The sequence below is a fragment of the Pelophylax lessonae genome (genome assembly GCF_965119305.1).
Source record: "Pelophylax lessonae genome assembly, chromosome: 4".
NCBI classification, from domain to species: Eukaryota; Metazoa; Chordata; class Amphibia; order Anura; family Ranidae; genus Pelophylax; species Pelophylax lessonae.
Window position 1 is genome coordinate 70,326,478 of NC_138771.1, and position 23,595 is coordinate 70,350,072.

A 23,595-nucleotide genomic window follows, 5' to 3' on the forward strand; every position below is an offset into this window, starting at 1 on the left:
AGGGTCTGTTAGCGCCAGATTGCCCACCACACTATCACAGTCCTACAATAAGTTGCTAATCACCTCCATTACCAATATAGCATCATAGCTGCAAAAATTCCAGTATATATATCATCATTTGTAGATGCTAAACCTTCACACAAATTAATTAAAATATACTTATTGGTTTTTTTGCTTTTTTTTTTTTACCAAAAACGTAGCAGAATACATTTTGGTCTACATTTAGGAGGAAATGTTATTTTTTTATTGTTTATTTTCTAAAACCCAGTGGCGATCAAATACCACCAAAAGAAAGCTCTATTTGTAAGGAAAAAATTATATAAATTTAATTTGTGTACAGTGTTGCATGACCGAGCAATTGATCTGGTCCTAAAAGGGGTAAAAACTTCTAGAAGTCAAGTGGTTAAACATTTAATATTGAATTGTGAATCATTGCATTTTGTTTTTATGTAGATTTTACACAGTATTCCAACTTTTTTGGAATTTGGGTTGCCTATCATTTTACATAGAGAAGAAGCTTGCCAACTGTTTAATCCCTGCCCAAGCTGAGCTTACAGCCAGGTCAATAGTCATTCACACACACTGTGGTTCAACGAATCTAACTGCACGTTTTTTTGCATATCAAAATTAGAGAATTTTTATGTGGTGTATTTTTAAATAAATAAAAAAGCCACAAAGCTATTTGTCCTGCGAAACTGCATGCACATGCATTGTGTGTGAATGCGAGCAAAATCATATATTATTAGGGTATTTCCTCTCCAGGCAGGATGTTCTTCATTCATAAGAATAGAATAAATTAGGAAAATACAGTAATATGGCCACTAGATGGAGATGATGATCATAGGAGAAAACCCATTTACTATGATCTTCTACTCCATCTAGTGGCAAAAATAGGCAACAATCCATCAGGCCAAATTGGACGAAAGGAAGTTAATTTGTCATAATGCATATGTGGAGAATAAAAATAAACACTAGTCATAGCAGACAAATCATCTTTTTATTCAGCTTTTCAAAAGATAGTTACAGGCATGCTGCCCTGTTTACTAAAATGGGAACAAAATTGCAGTTATCAAAGTTGAAATCAAACTTGGTTGTTAGGATGATTATTGTATGTTTCCCAATAAATAAAAACTGCACAGGTATAAAACAGCATCATCTAGGAAGTTTTAATTAGCCGATAGATCTACAATATAGAACTAGGTACTTCAGGTATCCTGAAACTTTCTATGCTGCCAACATTGGGAAGATTGTATGTATACAGTATATATATATATATATATATATATATATATACACACATACATACACACACACACACACACTCTAAAAAGGCAGTAAAAGGAATTTTCTAGAACATTACATTTTCTGAGACAAATGTAGAAAATAAAAAACTGTTCGGCATATTCATTTATATATTAATAAAAGCTTTGCAGCGAAGGCCGCTGAATATAGTTCTCTGAGATGATTTCATCCCTTCTCTTTCTTAAGTCTGTATAAACATGTTAAATAAATGGCAAAATTTGTGACTTTTTCATAAAATATGAAGTCACTTGGTCATAAAAATTTCAAGAAAGATCAATATACATATCTCTATGAATAAAAAACAACTTTTGTCAAAAAGTATACTTTCTTTTGTTTAGATTGAATCTAAAATAGGCAACTATATTTTTTAAAATCTAGATTAGGACAACTTGCAGACGGCCAGTTACCCCAGCTTGTCCACTTCACCCCCCACCCAGTTTGGTCCTTCTGGTTATAGTGGGTAAAACCCAAAGAAGAAGCCAATGCTGTCTGTAGTCAATATTAAGATTCAATGACACTTAAGGTGACTAATGGATAAGTCACAAATACTTAAAAAGATACCTTACAAGGTGCATTCAGTGGTCACTGAATGGTCAATGAGTACTGGCACCTGTGGTTACCATATAAAAAATAATTGCTGGGAAATAGCATGCTGGGTGAGGAGAGGTTGGTGCACAAAGAATATTTGAGAACATTCATACTCTTATCCTTATGTGGCCATAGAGATAGTGTTTGATAAAAGTACTTCCTTTCACTGCATAAATTACCATAAAAAAACGCCCTTTATAAGAGTAGGTTTAACTAATTCAGTATTTTTACAATTTTAAATAACTAATTCTATAGATTGGTATCTAGATATACATCACTTTTAATCCTATTTTATATTCTTTCCTGAGAAAACCAAAACTGCAGTGAAAATTAGACTATGATGCTGGGTCGAACATTTTAAACCTTTCCAGAACATTACATACTTTAGAAAAACCTAAATATTCTGCAAGAAAATAAGGAATGCATTTAAGGTAAACCAAAATGAAAAAAAAAAAATATATAAAAATGCACCAGTTCAGCTTTCAGAAAACAAAGAAAATTGCCTGGAGTTAAATTCCAGTTTGGCAACATTTTCATAGAACACAGACACTAATATACGACGTATAGCCAACAGGTAGCCAAAGGGAAATCCTTATAACTAGATATATTCCATTACAGGGTATCACTGTTACGCAATAGTGCAATAAATCATTGTGTTGGAAAAGAACATGAATAAAATAAACCATCATCTGATAACTGAAAATACATGACTACAGTATATGGCCAATACCAGTAAAGCCAATAGTTGATGTTAACAGTACCCCATAACTAGACTTTAGAGAAAGGTGGAAGCATAGACTAAACTGAAAAAAGTACAGTATATATAAATAAGCTACTGTATATGGATACCTTACGTATAAAATATCTGTGCCTAGAACATTACAGCCATTAAAGCAAAAAAAGTGCCTGCACTATTCAATATGGATCATACAATTCCATGTTTAAAAACTGTCAACAAATCGTGATCCTGGAAGATACTAGAACATTCACTGTAAACTACAATAAACAATACATTTTATAATATGTATCTAAATATGCAGTTAGTGCGACTCTGCTAGACCAGTTCTGTTCTATTCTAAGTTACCTCCAAGAGAAATTTTAATTAACACTGTAGTCACCACGGTATATAGGTGGTATCACAGAGTACAATACAGTCCTGGCAGAGTGTAGGCATACAGCCCCTAATTTGTACAAAAGCATTTTGCGCAGTTTTGCAGCCATCGTGTCTTTATTGATGACAGGAAGGCAATGTGGTGCCTCTTCCACTAGCTCCTCCAGATCTGGAGGCTCTTCTGACTTTACTTTCCATAGAACTTCTTGTTTAGAAGGAAGATCAGAAGGTTTACATTGACCTTTGCTCGGTCAAACATCTTCATAACCGCAACACCCTCATACTGCAGCTGGAGAAGGTCCTGAAAGTTCAAGAGACAACAAATGAAAAAAATCAGGAAGATGAACACTTAGTTGAAGCAGTGAAGTAAAGCCAGCATTTAAATTGCAAAGCTAATTGAAGAACACTTGAATATTCACGTCTTGTTTTCAACACTCCTTGAGAAAGTTACCCATACAGACCTTTCCACAGATGATCAACTGGCACATTCACCTAACTGCACTGCAGTATACCAATGTCAGCAGCAGAACTAGCAGTGTTTTAGCCCAAGCCCAGTGGTTGAATGGTGTGTAAATCTCCATAAACAGTGAAAAATGATCTTCAATTCTACAATTCTAGTCTTACATTAACCATATAGGTTTTATTTTTTACAAACGGTTCATTTTTTGTTTTCTTGGTGTCCATTGAGGGACACAGAAATTCACACTTTACAGTATACTGTTGCCTACAGGAATAATTGCAAACCAAAAAATGTTAAGCCACCCCTGTGATAACCCTTCCTCTACCAAGCAGGCCTCAGGTGGTAGCAAGCAGTACCAGAACATGAACATAACACAGGATAGGACCTGCATCCCTTAATGGATTTCAACAATATGATTTTATGTTGAATACAAAAATCTCAGTTCCTTTCATTGTACACCGAGGGAAATGGGAATTCAGATGCTTTTGGGACACCCAAAAGTGATGTGCAACAGAGCAACAACCTCTAAGAGGCCCAAAGGAACAGAACTCTAGACTACCTGCAGTAGAGATACCTGAAAGACCAATGTCTAATCGGAGACTTACCTGATAAGGGAACCCAGGAGACAATGGAGGAAGCAGATAATCAAACTTATGTTCAAAGCCAAGACAAAAAAGTCACTCATAGAGGGAAGTTACATCACACAGGAAGGAATACTAAACTTGGATCTAGCAAGAAGCTCAACCTGAACCCACCAAAACAGGTGGAACAACAGATTACTGTGTAGGAAAGGAAAATCCACAACCTGATGCAGTCAACAGAAATAGAGACAACCACAGGACAGAGGGCAGAACCTACCAGAGCAAACTGGGATTGTAGGAGGAATTCCAGCTGTCTGCTAGTAGAATCCTTAAAGGTAGGCATGTCTTACATCTGTCTAGTGGTTTTCCTGTTAAATGAATGTCAGATCTACAGTAGTATATGCCAAAGCTTATCAAATTCCCTCTCAAAGGGGAAACTGATCAAACTCCCAACTCCCTCCCAGGTGGGGCCAAGGACCCCTCAGGGTACTTCCAGTCCTCAGAGGAATACCTCAAATAGCAGATGCAATGGAGAGGTCTTTGCAGATGTAGGACCACTGAAAGACCCAGGGCTGGAAACAGCAGGCTTATCCTCTGAATGCAGAGCAGTTCATGCTGCATCAATAAATGCCAAAACAACCCCTTGTGGTGGTAGGAGACTAGGCTATAGGAGCTCTGAAACTGAATCACTCTGAATCTGAGTCAGAGATGGTCACAGCAACTGGCAGCCAGGCCTGTTGTAAGGCCTTGGAAGGTTCAGAGACTCTCTCTGCCGGAAGGGGAGCTGGATCACTTAGAGCCTCTGCGGTCAGTATCCATAAAGGAACTTTAATAACCTGGCCAAAAAGCCTTGAGTGACTGCAGTTGAGTCCCCTGATAACACATAGAGGAGCTGAGGGAGACTCTAATGATGTAGACCACTTGTTTCTGGGATTACCAAGTACCGCCAGAACTTCTATATATGGGCTGAGGTCACCCATAGCAGTGAGACTGTCCCCTCTGTGTCTATGTACAGGCATGTGGCAAACAATCAGAGGTGATGCAACTTGGCTCAAGAGGCAAAGCAGTGGATAATGTCAGCACTCAGTCCCTCAGTGTTAACCCTTCCATTGTAAAACTGGTGGTAGAGGGAATTCTAAAAAAAGGCACCAGTAGTGCAAATCACAAAGTAGCTGCTGGTGCTTCAGCCTAATTGGCCTACTCAACAGATTGAGTCTTCAGAGACAGAACAAGTACTGAAGCAATGCCATGGCTCTGGACCTGGAAAAACTAACTTTTGCCAGTACATAAAGGTCTGTAAAGGATGGCATGGCAATTCTCCTATGATTATATCCTATTGGATGAAACGCGTCAGAACCTCATTCTGCCATCTCCTCATTACATGCGTTGCCTTACATGATGACCTTGTAAGTGTATTTCTTCTTTTTTAATAAAATTTTAAAGACAGTTTTACGCTATGTTTGCACCGTTTGGTCATTTTCATGTACACACCATCGGTTGGGAAGTTCGGGCGTTCCATTGCTGACCACCCTATCCATCCTGGCATGTACATTGGACAACTGTATGCTGAGAGAGAGGACGTATTACCATAATCTGCTTTAATGACCCATATTCTATACGGAATTTTGGGTCCATTGCTTCTGGTGAGTGCATTCGTATTACCTTGTTGGTGTTGGATTTTATCACAATTGTCACCAGTATTTATTTTAAAGTCACCTTTTTCACGTGGGACTTTATTTCTGCAATCTTATATGGACATTTCTTTATGGACATTTTCTCACAAGGATTTCAACTCTGGTTATGAGGTTTAATATGTCATATTATTCTAATTTTTCTTCATTCATTTGAAGGTGTTTTATGATTTTATGCATATATATCTTTTTAGCGCTGCACTTAATTTACCTATATTTGATGACTACTACTTATGTCTAGTTGAAGTGCTGGCTGCTTCTTTCATCACAGAGTCAGCGCGGTTTGATCCCACTATTTATATATGGAACCTAGTGCCCAATGAACACATTCCAGGCTATCCAGTCCAGTGGGGTTTGGGCATGGCACTCAAAACTCGGGCTTTGGAAAAAATATATATTTTCACACTATTGCTACACAAACCCTTTAAAGATCATTCTTGTGAGGAAATAAAATAGGAGAAGCACTAGAATGGGTATCAAACTAGAACATCTTTGCTTTTTGGTAAAACATATTTACAGTTTGAAATGCAGATTCAATACACCATAACAGACCTGTATTTTGGGAGCTACAATGCACAAGTGTGAACCATCTGTGCTCTGCGGTGTGCCGCAAAAAAAAAGTTGCATGTGCATTACAAAGGTCCACTGAGGTGCTTTTTAGCCCATTTGCAATTAAGAAGCTGCCTTACCTCTACGCACAATAACATGTATGCAGTATTGTAAAGGTGAGTCCAACCTAACAAAAAAGGGCCTCTTCTCTGTTCTGTGAGTCATAATTTATCTTTATAAAGTCATATAGAAGTATTACTACTTAATTAAAAAAAATAATTACATTTGGTTTATTTTTCAGTAATTAAATGTGAATCACAACTTCAGAGCACTCATGACCCAAACATCTCTCAGCTATATTTAAAGAGGCAGTCTTTCATTTGTTGGCAGACCATAAGTAAATGGTATAGATAATGAATTAACAAAACATAAATAATATACCTGATAATGCAGCATATATGTTTCCATTTGAACACCCATGAACTTGGCTTTCACTTCAAAATCACCAACTTCTTCCATAGGAGATATTTCAAAGATCACATTTTTAAACCTGTATAGACAATAGATGACAACTGTGAGGGTGTGTCAGGCAGACACCTTAGCAGCGCATAAATACGGCAGGTGAATAAACCCTCAGCACTGAAAACAGCAATGAAATTCTGCACCTAACACAAAACACTGGAAATTCCCCTTCCCCGTCTTGTATGTCATCTCATGAGAACAAAATTCTTAAATCTTAATGTGACAGGTGAAATGTTTACAATGTCAGGACTGCAAGCTAAATAAGTGGCTCATTGTACATGGTGTGTGTGTCAAAGCTTAACTGAGCAAGCTAAAGTTAGAAGCTGATTGGATACTATGTACAGATGTACCACATTTTGCACTCTCCAGTTTTAGTAAATCAACCCCTCAGTGTCTGATAAACAGGAAACTAGATGCTTATTAAAAGGAAACATTTTATCATAATCTTGATATGGTGAAACACATGAAGGAAGGTGAGCAAGAGAGAGGCTTGAGCAGTGTTGCAATCTCCAACACCCAGAGGGAAGCAGCTGAAGGTTAAAAGGGAAGGGAGTTGCCCAAGGGAAGGGAGGTACACAGGGCAATCCTATCATAGCACAGATGGCTAAAATGCAGCCGGACAATACCCAGTAGTAGAAAGGGCTAGCTACATAAATATGAGAGATACAGGATCCTAGTTAACAGAATGACAATGAACTGTCATGTTTGTATGTTATAATACTCCCATAATATTAAACGTCTCACAGCTTTCTAAACTGGTGCATGTGCAGACATGTTGGCGGTCTCTGCCAGGTCTATAGGGCCTGGCAGAGAGCTGCAGCACATATACACATCAGCAAAATCCCACGAACCCCACACGCATGTTAATATTATAAATATATATATACACACACACATATAAATATAATATATATTTATATATATAATATAAATATATATATATACACATATATATATATATATATATATACACACACACGCATATATATATCTATATATATATATATATATATATATATACACACACACACGCATATATATATCTATATATATATATATATATATATATACACACACAGATTAAGGAAATGAAACTATTCGGTAATCTGCCCTAAAGTACAAAATCAAACTGCTAACAGTCTTATGTATATCTATCTTAGCTTATACCTCCTACATGCTTTTCCTTCCCTTTGACCAGTGGCTAGTGGAATGTTATGCAATGTAAGGTACAGTCAACAGCATAGAAGCAGGGAGACGATAGATGAACAAGAGACTTAAGTGTGGTTGGGACGTGGCTGTACGGTAACCCAAAGTGACGCACCACATAGTACCGGACATGACATTCTGGCGAAGGAAACATCGGTCGGGTAAGACACTGCTTACCATACGGTGGCTCCGCCGCGACATGCCAGTTCATTACTGCTTTGGTACATGTGCGTATCAATTGTGCTAAATGTAATATTTGTAGGTTTTATTTTATTTTAAATAAATTTATGTTGAACGGTATTGCACTATTGGATTTTTCCTTTGTTTCACATACATGGGACATCTGTGAGTCACCACTGAAGACTGCAGATCGGTGTTGACTGTTACTTTACCCTGGGGGGTACATTGCCTGATTTGCTGAGCATGAAAATGCGAGGCAATATGTTTTGGTGAGTTTATACCCTATGGGGAAGTGGTGGCACGCTTTTCATGTGGTGCGGTGTGCAGATTTCAAGTAAACTACGGAATCCGTAATTGAACACATTTATGCAATTGTTTTAGGACTTTATTTATGTTGGTCTTTATTCATCACTTGTTCACTGAGTGATAATTTATCATTATCATCACGTTTTTGCACGTGTTTTGTTATAGCGATACTATTTACCGTGTATGTATGTATGTATATATATATATATATATATATATATATATATATATATATATATATATATATATATATATATAGAGTCAGGTCCATAAATATTGGGACATCAATACAATTCTAATCTTTTTGGCTCTATACACCACCACAATGGATTTGAAATGAAACAAACATGATGTGCTTTAACTACAGACTTTCAGCTTTAATTTGAGGGTATTTACATCCAAATCAGGTGAACGGTGTAGGAATTATAACAGTTTGTATATGTGCCTCCCACTTTTTAAAGGACCAAAAGTAATGGGACAGATTAACAATCATAAATCAAACTTTCACTTTTTAATACTTGGTTGCAAATCCTTTGCAGTCAATTACAGCCTGAAGTCTGGAACGCATAGACATCACCAGATGCTGGGTTTCATCCCCGGTGATGCTCTGCCAGGCCTCTACTGCAGCTGTCTTCAGTTCCTGCTTGTTCTTGGGGCATTTTCTCTTCAGCAAGTGAAATGCATGCTCAATCGGATTCAGGTCAGGTGATTGACTTGGCCATTGCATAACATTCCACTTCTTTCCCTTAAAAAACTCTTTGGTTGCTTTCGCAGTATGCTTCGGGTCATTGTCCATCTGCACTGTGAAGCGCCGTCCAATGAGTTCTGAAGCATTTGGCTGAATATGAGCAGATAATATTGCCCAAAACCCTTCAGAATTCATCCTGCTGCTTTTGTCAGCAGTCACATCATCAATAAATACAAGAGAACCACGCCATGACATTACCACCACTGTGCTTCACCGATGAGGTGGTATGCTTTGGATCATGAGCAGTTCCTTTCCTTCTCCATACTCTTCTCTTCCCATCACTCTGGCACAAGTTGATCTTGGTCTCATCTGTCCATAGGATGTTGTTCTAGAACTGTGAAGGCTTTTTTAGATGTTGTTTGGCAAACTCTAATCTGGCCTTCCTGTTTTTGAGGCTCACCAATGGTTTACATCTTGTGGTGAACCCTCTGTATTCACTCCGGTGAAGTCTTCTCTTGATTGTTGACTTTGACACACATACACCTACCTCCTGGAGAGTGATCTTGATCTGGCCAACTGTTGTGAAGGGTGTTTTCTTCATCCTTGGAACATCCTTTTTAAGGATGTTCCAAACAGTTGATTTGGCCACACCTAATGTTTTTGCTATCTCTCTGATGGGTTTATTTTGTTTTTTCAGCCAAATAATGGCTTGCTTCACTGATGGTGACAGATCTTTGGATCTCATAGTGAGAGTTGACAGCAACAGATTCCAAATGCAAATAGCACACTTGAAATGAACTCTGGACCTTCTATCTGCTCCTTGTAAATGGGATAATGAGGAAATAACACACACCTGGCCATGGAACAGCTGAGCAGCCAATTGTCCCATTACTTTTGGTCCCTTAAAAAGTGGGAGGCATATATACAAACTGTTGTAATTCCTACACCTTTCACCTGATTTGGATGTAAATACCCTCAAATTAAAGCTGAAAGTCTGCAGTTAAAGCACATCTTGTTTGTTTCGTTTCAAATCCATTGTGATTGTGTATAGGGCCAAATAGATTAGAATTGTGTCGATGTCCCAATATTTATGGACCTGACTGTATATATATGCTTTGGTAGACATGTTAGCATTTTTATTTATTTAAAGTGGCAACTAGTTACTCATTTATATATTTTCATTGCATTTATTATGGCAGCATGGTGGTAGGATCAATAGTATAGGCAGGTTTGGACTTTAGATCCTGTGGATTGTGATTAATTACTATGTACAATATTTTTGGATATACATTCCATCCATGCGCTATGTTTACTCTGTATATTGTTGGCTTAGGTTCTGTGGGTAATTTTTCCTTCTTTCCTTATTTCAATAAAACATTTTTGTGGAAAAAAAAAAGAAAACTACTGACATGTACAGAGGCTATCCTAATAAGAATAGCTACAGGTTTTAAAAAAAAAAAACTACCATTTTTTCTTGGAAGAGACAACTCTAAAAAGTCTTTTTGGCTATTGAAGTGTATTTGCATTAACTGCCTAAAAGTTACATTATACAGATTGATGAAAAACATGCTCAAGGCAGAGTTGTCCCTTTCTTTTCACCTTTAAATAACTTCAACAACACCCAATGGAACTTGCCTCCATGGCTCTAAATTTACAGATATTCCACTTCAAAATCTTTCTCCTGCCACATGTTTATCTAATGGATGGATTGCATTCTGCAATTTACCTTTCCAGGCCCATAAGCCCCGGTTCACACTACTGCGTTTGCTGGGTTCGCATGTCATGTCGGAGCGCACTGCTCCGACATGACATGCGATCAGCTGTGCGGTGCGAGTTTAGCCATACAGTTTCTATGGCTAAATTCGCATCGCACCCGCAGCAAACACGCACAGGAGGCATTTTTGCTGCCGCATCAAGATCGGATCGCACAGCGGTTCACACTTGTGCGATCCGATCCTGTGCGAACTGCACGATCGCACTGCGATATGCGATCAAACTGGGGGTGTCGTTAAGATTACATTGACACCCCCAGCGGATCGCATATGGCAGTGTGAACTGCCTGGGGTGCGTGTGCGATGCGGGAACAGGCTGCGAATTCGCAGCCTTCCCGCATCGCATCAGTGTGAACCGGCACTTAAAGACTAAGTGAATTTCTGAAACCACTAAGGAGATTGCATGCTGCTAAGTTGTGTTAAGTGTACACATCTGGCATTTGCAGTGTAATATCTTTGAGTGCCGGTTCACACTGGTGCGATGTGGGAACCCTGCAAACCCACTGCAGGTTCCCGCATCGCACCCGACTCGCAGGCAGCTCACACTGCCATATGCGAACTGCTGGGAGCGTCAATACAAAGTTAACGACACCCCCAGTTTAGTTCACATATCGCCGGGCGAACTGTAAGTTTGGACAGGAATTGGACTGCATAGGTGTGAACACCCATGCTATCCGATTCTGGTGCGGACCAAAAAAGGGGTTCTGTGCAACTTTGGCCCAAATGCGATGCAAATTCAAATTCAATCTGTATGGCTGAATTTGCATCGCACAGACATAATCGCATATGTGTGAACCGGCACTTAATCAAGAGCAAAGTTTTATGTAGTCACTCATCTACAGGCTGAAAACACTTACTGGTTTGCTTGTAGATCCTCAATCTCCAGCAGCACACCTTTCTCATGGAGCCGGGCTGCCGTGTATTTCAGAGATATCTTCTTGCTCTTTTTCATTCCACCTGGTTTCTTAGACACTCTGAATTTAGGAAATAAAAAATAAACAGAATGTTTCCAATTTACAATATTTTTTTATAGAAAGGAGAAAAGAAAAAATTACCTTGCTGTATATTGTATCCAATATTTAAAAAGCAAAACATTATCTGAAACATTCAGCAGCAACCAATCTCAAATCTGATCTGCTCAGAAACTGACCAATAATAAAATCTCATTGCTTGCCATGAGAAATTAAACATCACTTTTATTTTAACATAGTTAAGTCCCTTTGTGCTAATACACAATTCAAACCAAGCCGGTCCAAATCACAGGAGAAATATTTTTAGTACTTACTTGCCCTTGCTTGCCAGGTTGTCCAGGCAAGTCTTGATGTAACTCTTGTAATAGTCTACTTGCTCTTCATAAAACAGAGCTTTGGAGTTGAGAGCAGAATGGGTCTGCTGCAGCTTCACCAATTCAGCCTTTCTCCTTTGTCGATATCGCCTTTGGTTACGAATGTCCTGAAGTAGAAAACCCCGCAAGCTTTTAATTACAATTCAGGACATACTTATTTATTGCATACTTGGTTCAGTCATTTTTATTTTTTGTTAATTTCATTTACAATTTTACACTTCTGGTTTATCTTCTCTGCCAGGTGCCTTATACAGTCATATAATGTTCCTCACACTGTATATAGCCCTGGTGCCTAGCCAGCCATGTGTTGGGCTGGGTCTGCCACCAGTGGAAGACTAGAGGTTTAAGCAGAATCAACAGCAGAGTTGCCCACAAGCCCTGCCGCCTGCCCTCCCACATATCCAGCGGCTACTCTATCTGCTGGTTCTACCCCATGCCAATTCCTGCTCCCACCCCCAGCTTGCAATGTCAGTGTAATGCATGCTGAAACGGTGGTGAGGCAGGGCGTGTATACAGGCGGCGAAGAAGGTGGCTTGGAAACTCAGCTGGAACCTTTGACTTAGTCTGCCATTCTGGGACTACTCAACCTGCCTAACCAATTTAAGGAGGTCACTTATCAACAGACCACCAAACTGGCAGTCACTCTGAAGTGCCTCTATAAATTGGTGGTCAGGGAAGTGCCCTCTTACATTGACTGACAACAAATAGGGAGGACACAAGTTAACACTGCCATTGACCACCAATGAAAGAGGTTTAAATAGCAACAAGACTGATCACCAATGTAGGTGTATGTATGTATGTATTGTCACAAAAACCAATGCAAGGGGCCATTATTGCAATTACCGATATCAATGCAAAGCATTACCATTACTGCTATGGACATCAATGATAGGGATTATTTTACCCCCACTTTCTCCTCCGTGTGCAAAGCAGTAACTTTCTCCTCCGTGTGCAAAGCAGTAAAAAATACAGCAGGATTAAAATTTTCAGGAGTTGCTTTGTGTTCTAGTCAATGAGCGGGCTGCCTAATTCAATGCAATGCACTTCAATTCATGAAAAAGTGCTGCTATTGTGTGGCCTTCTGGATATGAGGCCAGTAAGTGTATAAGGTCTGTCTCTAATAATATAAAAATAAATGTAAGATCCAGCATCTCTAATAGGACCATACAAGCACTGGAACCTAAAAGGGATCTGCCTTTTAGTTAGACGTCTTAGTTTACCTTGGCAATGTCATTAATGAGATCCTGGTACCGGCTTTCTGGATTCACCATTCCGAGCTCTGTAAGCTTCTTGAGTCCAGATCTTATTTTTTCCTTTTTCTCCTGAAGCGTTAGATTGTTGTCTTGCCTTAGAGATGTGGCCTTTTTCATTTTGTCTGGAGTCTTTGCATCTCGAATGGCTCGCCTCTGCATGGCTCTCTGATGATCCGTTTCCTGGAAAATTGAAAACATGCTTTATATGAAGGGGTCAAAAATCTATAGGTCAAACAGATTTTAATGGGTGAAAAAATTAAAAGAAATAACAGCAAGGAGCCATTCACACTCATGCTCACAGCAACGCATGCTTTTTGTACATCAATGCTTGTTGCGGTGTATTGCGCATTCATTTTCAATGGGTCCTTAATGCACATCCATGGGCAAAGAATATACAATACAAGAACATATGCATGGATGTGAATAGGCACATAAGCTGGACTATTAGGCCTCATGCACACAGGAGGTTTTCATTGCCATTTACAAGGATGTCAGGCGTTGTTTTTTCCTGCTTCCAAAAACCCCTCCATTTTAGCCTACGTGTCCATGCACACATTGATTTTTAGCAGCGTTTAGTAGCAGAAAAACGCTTGACACTTGTAAATGCGTACAAAGCACGTTAAGCGGTTGAGCATTAATTAATTTCAATGGCCTGATTAAATTATTATTCTGGCCAATTAATTGAATTAACGCCCAAGCGCTTGATGCCTGCAAATATGCCTAAAAGCTTGTAAAAGTGTTAGGCCTCATGCACACAGGGCGTTTTTACTAGGGGTGTTGAAAATAAATCGGCGCATCAATGCATTGCGATTCAGCCATGCTCGATTCTGCATCGATGCAGAGATCAGCTGAATCGCAATTGTGCTGACGTCATCCCGGTTGCTCCCGCTTGTCACATTCATCTTAATGGCGGCTTAGAAGGCACTCAAACCCGGCCACCTATGTGTTGCCACCTGCCACCAATCCCCATCTCTCTCCCCACATCATCCCGCCCCGTCAGCAGCCAATAGAAAGTAACCCCAGGGTATAATGAGTCCATGAGGAGCCACGCTGTGTGCACATGTTTACAGGGACATGGAGGGCCGGGGCTGGGGGCGGCTCAGCCTGTCTGTGCTGGCGCTGCTGCTGATGAGAGTAGTAGCGGCTGGACTTGTGGAGCATGGAGCTCCGGGAGGAGACCAAAGCCATCAAAACCTTGGTTCCTGGAGGGTTCCGGGCGGCCGCAGCATTCCCAGCCAGAGGTGTGACGGTGGAGGATGATGAGGCCGAGCCGGAGGAGAGCCGGGAGAGCGGCAGAGCCAGGTGAGGGTGCCGCCGCCACTGAGGGACTCGACATAGTGAGGGAGGTGCTAGACTGTACTGTCCAAGCTGACCAATACCCTCCTTCATCAAAAACCTGTCAAAATATTATACTGTTCCTGCTGCCACCCCTGCTCATTACTATAGGGCTCCCCTGCCCAGTGTCACCACGGTCAAATTCCCATCCTTATTGACCAGCATCCACACAGTCCTCTGTGGCTCCTCCATCCTTCCTTTTCTATTCATGGATTCCTCCTTCCCTATCCCCAGACTCCTCCATCATTCCTTTCCTATTCATGGATTCCTCCTTACCTATCCCCAGACTCTTCCATCCTTCTTTTGATTCTTCCATCCTTCAGTTCTTCCAACTGCTTGAATTTGTTAATGAAAGCTATGGGCAGTAATCCTGATGTATCGCGGAATTTAATTGTTGACAGGATAATCGTAATCGAATCGCAAGACCACTGAAGATGCGCACCTCTAGTTTTTGCAGCTGCTTTTATGAGCGTCAGACAATTTTCTGCAGCGTAAAAACGCCCCTACATGTTATTCTATGGCCTCTATGGCCTCATGCACACACAGACAGTGGCAAATGTGACCTGACAGACAGTGGCAAATGTGCCAGACCTTCTTGTCCACATCAGTGCCTGACCATACAAATGTGCTTCTGGAAGAATGGTCAAACATTCCCACAGACACACTCCTAAACCTCATGGACAGCCTTCCCAGGAAGAGTTTAAGGTGTTATAGCTGCAAAGGGTGGGCCAACTCAATATTGAACCCTACGGACTAAGACTGGGATGTCATTAAAGTTCATGTGTGTGTAAAAGCAGGCGTGCCAATACTTTTGGTAATATAGTGTATATATGTATGTATGTATGTAGGTAAGTATGTATGTATGGGAGGTATGTCCATGTTCAGTTCATAATGTAAAAAAATATTTTGGGCAATAAACTTCCTTTCTTATGATGTTCTCACCTTTCGTCAGTGGTATCTGCTTAGTCCCTGTGGATAATGTGCAGTGTTTGACTTAAATGAGCCCCACTCTATTTGTTTCCTACAGACTGCCAATGTGTTGGGCAGACCAATTACCTGTTCTTTAGTTGCTGGAGTTTCCAGTATTTCTGTCAAAGTTTCCCCAGGTTGGAACCGAATGACATCAACAATCAAGCGTTTTGTACTTAAAATAAAAAGAGATTGTAATTAATATTATGTTAATATATTACATTTTTTAACTATCACTTGATGGCAGAACACATAACATTGATGGGTCCTACAGAAAGACTTGCTAATCATGTATTAAATGGTAAATTATTTAAAAGAGAAGAACGTCTCACTTTAATAGAATAGTTCTTGCGTTCTTCTCTGCATCCTCATCTCCTATGACATCAAACTTGTTGGTTAGAGTTAGAGACACCTCAGTCTTTGCTAGTGATTCCTTGTTGGAATCTGCTCCAGCTCCAGGTCCTTCTCCTGGGAAAGAAAGGCAAAATAATATTAATAACCATATTCATTATAATCACCTTTTCTTTTCTCTATTTTATATGGTTCAAATATCCTATAACTTTACATCTTACATGGTCTCTAAACTAATGATTGGACTTCTATATTTGCTTTAAACATTTTTTAAACTTTGTCTTTAACATAAATTATGCCAGAGATAAAAAACAAAGATCTCACCTATGAGGGACTCAATTGTAGGCACCTCCCCAAGATCATCCAGTAGCTCATGGATAGGGTCATTGTGCTCTGGTGCTATTGCATCCTGATGGTCTAGAAGGAGCTGTAAACAATAAATAAATAAAAAAAAAAAAGTTAAAAGAGTATGAAAAAAAAAAAAACATTTCATATAAAAACAGTGGACAAAATGCACCAATAGCCAGGGAAAATGTGTGACAATTTATAAGGATCAGTGTAGCTGGGACCCAACTAATTTGTGTTAACGCCGCTATTCACATGGGGTGATTACTTGCATGTCCTGTACAGGGCTGTGTTTTGCCGACAAGGGGATGCACAGGTGTTTTTTGCATGCCTATTGGGACAAGCGGCCGCTGTGTCTGAATGCAACATATGTGTGGGTGCACAGTCCCAAACACACCCAGGGTGAGTTTGGGGCCATGCACTCACACAGATGTCATATTGAGAAAGAATGATTTGTTTGGTGACTGTGGTCCCAACTGCCTTGAGATCCCATGTAGTTATGGGCTAATTCCTCACTTTTCTCATGATCATTCTTACCCCATGAGGAGAAATCTTGCATGGAGCTCCAGAACGAGGACGATTAATGGTTATTTTGTATTTCTTTCATTTTCCAATAATCGCTCCCAATAGACATCTATGGGACTGCCGTCAAGAGGATGCATGGAACACCTGTGCATTCCCTTTCCGGCAATACACAGTCCTGCACAGAGTACGCAAATAATCGCCCCATGTGAATGGGATCTTAGGAATGTTGTCTGACCAGTCCTTGAGATTTGTCTAGCCAGGATTTTTTATGTCCGTGTAGATTCTCATTAAGGGCCGGTTCATACTGGAGTCTGTAGTCCCTCTCATTCTGGTTTTGACAGCCCAAACTAGAGCGCGAGGGACCACTAGGATTGTGAGATGTGATTGGGGTGCTATTAACAAATAATAGCACCCACGCTTGCAAGGGCAGTAGGTTCATGTGTGGTGCAGGAAACATGTCTTTCTGGTGTGAACGTGCCCTAATGCAAGTCATGGCAGGTCTAGTAGTAGTTGTTGGTGTCAGGAAGCCTGCAAAGGCATTAAGCTGGCCATAGACAAGTAGAGTTTTCAAACCACAGTTCATACAAACATTTACAGTGGGGGAAATAATAATTTGATCCCCTGCAAATTTAGTAAGTTTGTCTAATTACAAAGAAATGAAGGATCTATAATTTTTATCATAGGTGTTTTTTTTTTAAATGATAGAGACAGAATATCAACCAAAAATCCTGAAAAAACACATGATACAAATGTTATAAATTGAGTTGCAGTTCAGTGAGTAAAATAAGTATTTGACCCTCTACCAACCAACAATAATTCTGGCTGCCACAAACTGGCTACAGTATGTGCTCATGTGGTACACAGATTAGTCCTGTCAATTTAGGAAGGTGCTCCTAACAACAACTCATTTTGTGTATAAAAGACACCTGACCAAAGAATCTCTTTCTTCCATTCAAACCTCGCCATAATGGGCCAGACCAAACAGCTGTCAAAGGACATCAGGGACAATACTGTAGACCTGCACAAGGCTGGATTAGGCAACAAGACCATCAGCAAGAAGCTTGGTGGGAAGGAGACAACTGTTGGAGCGATTATTGGAAAATGAAAGAAATACAAAATAACCATCAATCGCCCTCGTTCTGGAGCTCCATGTAAGATTTCTCCTCATGGGGTAAGAATGATCATGAGAAAAGTGAGGAATCAGCCCATAACTACATGGAATCTCAAGGCAGTTGGGACCACAGTCACCAAACAAACCATTGGTAACGCAAAATGCCGACATAGATTGCCAATGAACATCTAAATGATTCAGAGAAGGATTGTGAGAAAGTGCTGTGGTCAGATGAGACCAAAATTGAGCACTTTGGTATTAACTCAAGTCGACTCGCCGTGTTTGGAGGAAAGAAAATGCTGACTATGATCCTAAGAACAACATCCCTACAGTCAAGCACGGAGGTGGAAACCTTATGCTTTGGGGCTGTTTCTCTGCTAAAGACACAGGCCGACTTTGCCGCAGTGAGGGGCAAATGGACGAGGTCATGTATTGTAAAATCTTTGATGAGAACCTTCTTCCCTCAGCCAGAACACTTAAGAGGGGTCTTCCAGCATGACAATGACCCAAAATATACCACCAAGGCAACAAAGGAGTGTCTCAAGAAGAAGCACATTAAGGTCATGGAGTGGCTGAGCCAGTCTCCAGACCTTAATCTTATAGAAAATTTATGGAGAGGGTTGAAACGTCGAGTTACCAGGCAAAAGCCAAGAAACCTTAAGGATTTAGAGAAGATCTGTAAAGAAGAGTGGACCAAAATCCCTCCTGAGATATGTGCAAACCTGGTCACCAACTACAAGAAACATCTTACCTCTGTGCTTGCCAACATGGGTTTCTCCACCAAGTACTAAGTCATGTTTTGCTTGGGGATCAAATACTTATTTTACTCACTAAACTGCAACGCACAGCTCATGGCTAATCAGACTGAGCCTTTGTTAAACCATTCACAGGCTCAAGCAAAAATATGGGACAGGGAAGCGAAGAAGAGAAGCCGAACAGAGTAATAGTCATCCCATATGTAACTGGAGTGTCTGAAGAATCCTTAACAAACATTCCATTCCTGTATCCTAAAATCCTAGAAAAACGCAGACAGAAGCTTGTACATTCTGTAGACCCAACACCCAAGCACAAGCAAAGTATAGCTGGGTATATGCAGTGCGGTGTAATAGGAAATGCAAAGACCTGTACATTAGGGAGAAAAAATAACCTCTGCAAAAATGAATGGTCTATTAAAGGATGGCAAATTTTAAAGGGAAAAACTCAGCAGTCTTCTTACACCTTTGGGAAAAGGAGCACTTTTAAGAACAGTGAGGTGCACATTTTGGACAGACAGCAACGGATTCCCAAGAGACACGAAAAAGGCCATCTACGTCAAGATGGAACCATCATACCTGAAGAAAGGTGGGAGAATTCTGTCGAAGGGGCATGACCGAACAAGGTCTGCTGATCAGCTCCCGATCACTGCTCTCAGCCAATTGTTAAGAGCGCTGACCAGAGTGTTCTGGTGGGGTGGGGTGGGGGGGGGGGGCACCCCCCTGTCAGAACAAAATAAGCCGGGGAGATCACTGTACTAGCATCATATAGCCCTACTGGGTAGAAAAAAAAAAAAAAAAAGACGACTAGTGCGTACTAGACTTAACACCAATACACTGTAGGCTTTCAACACCAACAATGGGATTATGTAACTAGAACAGGGTGGTTACACAATTTTCACACCTCCCAGCTTGGACCGGTAACATCTACAGATTCCACGGTGATTGGATTTAGGGGTTTTAATGTGTGGATATAAATGCTCAGGTGCCTCCCTGTCACTTGTTTAAACTGAAAATGGAGCTTGGATAATGTCCTAAATATATTTGTCCTAAACGTTACAGAACAAATCCAGTTAAATGTGACTAGCTGCTACTAGCCATGGTTTTATATATATATATATATATATATATATATATATATATATATATATGTGTGTGTTTTCTATACACATGCAAACAGAGGAATCTGTTCGAAAGCTCACATGGACACTGTATTATTGTATAACTGCATTAAACTACACCGTCTGCTGAAAATGTATTATATTCATGTAGATTGTGGGGGGAGTATAATTTTCGGGGACTAAAACATTTTTCCTAGCATATATAAAAAATATATTTATTTTTTTGTATAAAGTATCCTTGCCCTGTTGCCCTGTTAACAAAATAGTGATTGTATGATACACAACTCCCACCCCCCCCCCCCAACCATTTTTTTCCATCGTGGAAGCAGAGCTCTTTGCCCTATGGCATAGGAATAGCTTTAGTTTTAAACCAGGGGCAAAAACCTACATTGAAATCTGCTGCATGACTGAGCCAGTGAGACAAATTACACCACACAGTGAGAACATGGAATTCTTTTTTTTTTTTTTTTGTAGCAGCAGCAGCAGCAAATGAGTATGGCTTCATGTTTCAACACTGAAAAAAAACCCTACCATCACTATTACAGGTAACCTGTACTGGGAGAAAAACAGAAGTTACATTGCTTCTGAAAATGTCAGTTGCCTGGCTGTCTCTGGCTTCAATACTTTAATGGGGCACCGACCTGAACAAGCATGCAGTAAACAAGTACAAACCTCCTAACCTGAAGAACTATGACCTCAGCATGACAGCCATGCATATAGCATTATCAGGAGAGCTCCAAGGTGGCAGAAGGTATATTCTTCCAAGTAATACTCTCAGTTTTCATTTCAAACCTAAAAGGGCTCATTCACACCGACACAGAGCCTCATACAGTGTGAAGAGCAGTTTGTATAGCGAGGAGCTGCGTCAGGATTAAAGTGAATATAGACAGAGTGGCTGTAAGGACTCACCAGCACAGCAATTCATGCAGGCACGTCCGTACAGCCATCTTGTCTCCACTCACCTATACCAGCTGCCTGCATGCAGCTTCACATGACTTCAAAGGGATAAATAAATGATTCTTCACGCTGTACAGGGGCTCTGCGCCCATGTGAATGAGCTCCAAAGTGGCCCCATCATTTTCATCAGTCCAAAAGACAGTTATTCAGGGACTTACCGTGTGCGTGTTAACAATCTCTCCAATAGAAATGTAAATAACTGGCTTAGTAAGGGTGATCAGATCCGAATATTCATCCACATTAAACCTATCCTCCAGCTCTGAAACTTCACAGGCAGATTGGAAAAACCGTCTGTGGGCAAAGTACAGATCAGACTTACAAGAATGTATGCAGCAACAGATGATACTGAATATACTGATAGATAATTTTAGTCAAATAGCTTATAATTCAAATACCTCGGTACAAACTGAAAGATAATTTATATTAAGAATTTTTTGTCTAACCATGATCAAAATCATGGTTCAGTAATCTTTCATTATGCTGTGTGTGTGTGTGTGTGTATATATATATATATATATATATATATATATATATATATATATATATATGTATATATAAAATGAATCATAGAAATGGCACAATACAGTCCTTGCATTACTTATATTGGTCTACGGGCAAAATTTGTCACATTCCACTGGACATTTTAGAAAATGTTGAAGACATTTCACTACTTATTCAAGTGGCTTCTTAAAGCAGTAGTTTTCTCCTTGAGAACATACAAGAAAACCTGCCCCCTGCAGGTTTAAATCATACTAATATGCACCGCATACTAGTACATTATGAGAGACTTACCTACAAATGAAGCCCTCCAGCACTGGGCTATCATGGCTCTCCTGATCCCCAGGGGCTTCAGTGTTAACCTGGTATTCTTTCTGGCTTCTGATTCTTCGGCCACTTGATTGGCTGGGCTGCAGGGATGTCAATCCTGCACACGGGAGCCACATTGCAGAGCGTGGCATAAATGCAGGTCTGAGCTGTGCATGCACGGCTCAGATGGCATTACCGCTGACAGGCAGGGGAGACATTTATGAAAGACCTTTAGGGTCTTTGCTGTTTTAAAAAACTTGACTATCAGCAAATTTTGGCATGCAGGAGTTTACTACCGCTTTAAAGGATCACCTTTACAAAAGAAATAATAAATGCAAATTTTTTGCATGTAAAGATCCCCTAGCTTGCTGTCAGAATGGGGCAGGGGGGGTTAGTGCATCTGTAACATGTTACACCCTAATGGTAAAGGCGACCTTATCATTTAATTGCTAATGAGTATAAAGAGCATACCCCAGCATTTATAGCCGTAATGGTAGCACCAGTGGCGTCTGGTGCTCGGTAATTCGGGGGGGGGGGGGGGGGTTAAACCAATGCGCACCCCCCCTCCCCCGGAAGGTCGGGTCAGTCAGGCGACACATTCCTCCTCCCGCCCCCTCTCTGACTTCCTTACCTCCTCACCTCCTTCCTTTCGGGAGCCGGGAAGTGCTGGATGGCTGAGACGCTGTCCTCCTTCAGCCGCAGTGTGTCTTCTGCCTCTTTCTGGCCACTGGCCACTAAGATCGCTTCTCTTTTCAGCCAATCAGGAAAGGGGTCTCACATCCCTCTTCCTAATTGGCTGGGAGGAGAGTCAGCGTGATTCATTCGCTATTGTCACACAACTGTGTGCTCTGCGCCCCGAGCCCACCCTTTTCTGAATCCTATTAGAGCCTCTGGCTAATCACGTGCTTTAAAAAAAAATACACTATTGGAATCCAGGCATCCTGCATGTAGATTAGGGGGCTGGACGCATGGATAGGGGGAGCGGCGCCCCTGCACCCTCAATGGACGGGCCGCCCCTGGGTAGCACAGTCATGATGTTACGTAATGTGTCAAGGGACATTACAGTACATGACACTATGATGATTGGAATAAGAGGACAGTTACCCACATGGCTATAAATAATGCTGGGATAGGTTCTTGATACTCATTAGAACTGAAGAAGCCACTTGGATGAGTTGTGAAATGTCTTCAATATTGCAGAACACATCCAGCTGAATGTGATCAACTCCTATCAGCTAAAAGGAAAAATTCCTTATTTTATAATAAAAATGGTGCTCTAGATGTATTTTTTTTTTTTTTTCAGTTACCTGAATTTCTGGTAGGACTGAGAGAGATACTCATTGATGATGCTCAGATGGGCATTGTCTCCTAAGAACATCTTGTTAGACGCAGCGTGTTGAAGCATCTTGGCGATGGACCCCAGGTTTCGGCGCTGATCTGTGGTGAGCTGACCTCCAGCAGATAAATCGATAATATCGAAGGCATCGGGGGCCACAATAGCTGGGTTCATGTAGCGATAATACAACAAGTTTCCTACAATCTATACACAAGAAAAATGTACGTTAGATATACAGCACCTTTTTGTCTTTAAAAACACACAGGGACAAAAAAAAAAAAAAAAAAAATAGAACGAATAGTTGTACTTTTGGTAATTCGATGTATTTATTGCTCCACACTTAATTTAGGTTTGATTTTTATGTGCATCTAAATTTGCCGGTCCTTTGAAGATCGATTCGCACCTCACCTCCTGTTTTCAATAGTTTTATCT

The 23,595-nt window shown here is 40.4% G+C and overlaps 1 protein-coding gene across 1 annotated transcript in view; it reads right to left on the reverse strand.

Moving 5' to 3' along the window:
- Nucleotides 1-2,712: 2,712 nt before the first annotated feature.
- IQGAP1 (IQ motif containing GTPase activating protein 1) overlaps nt 2,713-23,595 on the reverse strand; it is a 284,753-nt gene continuing 263,870 nt past the window's right edge. The window contains exons 29-38 of the mRNA XM_082253376.1: nt 23,135-23,367; nt 21,179-21,311; nt 16,534-16,636; nt 16,191-16,326; nt 15,946-16,033; nt 13,522-13,734; nt 12,242-12,408; nt 11,814-11,930; nt 6,724-6,832; nt 2,713-3,302 (exon numbers count right to left, since the gene is read on the reverse strand). Coding sequence (XP_082109502.1) covers nt 3,189-3,302; nt 6,724-6,832; nt 11,814-11,930; nt 12,242-12,408; nt 13,522-13,734; nt 15,946-16,033; nt 16,191-16,326; nt 16,534-16,636; nt 21,179-21,311; nt 23,135-23,367 — 1,413 coding nt within the window. The 3' untranslated portion in view covers nt 2,713-3,188. The remainder of the gene's footprint in view (nt 3,303-6,723; nt 6,833-11,813; nt 11,931-12,241; nt 12,409-13,521; nt 13,735-15,945; nt 16,034-16,190; nt 16,327-16,533; nt 16,637-21,178; nt 21,312-23,134; nt 23,368-23,595) is intronic.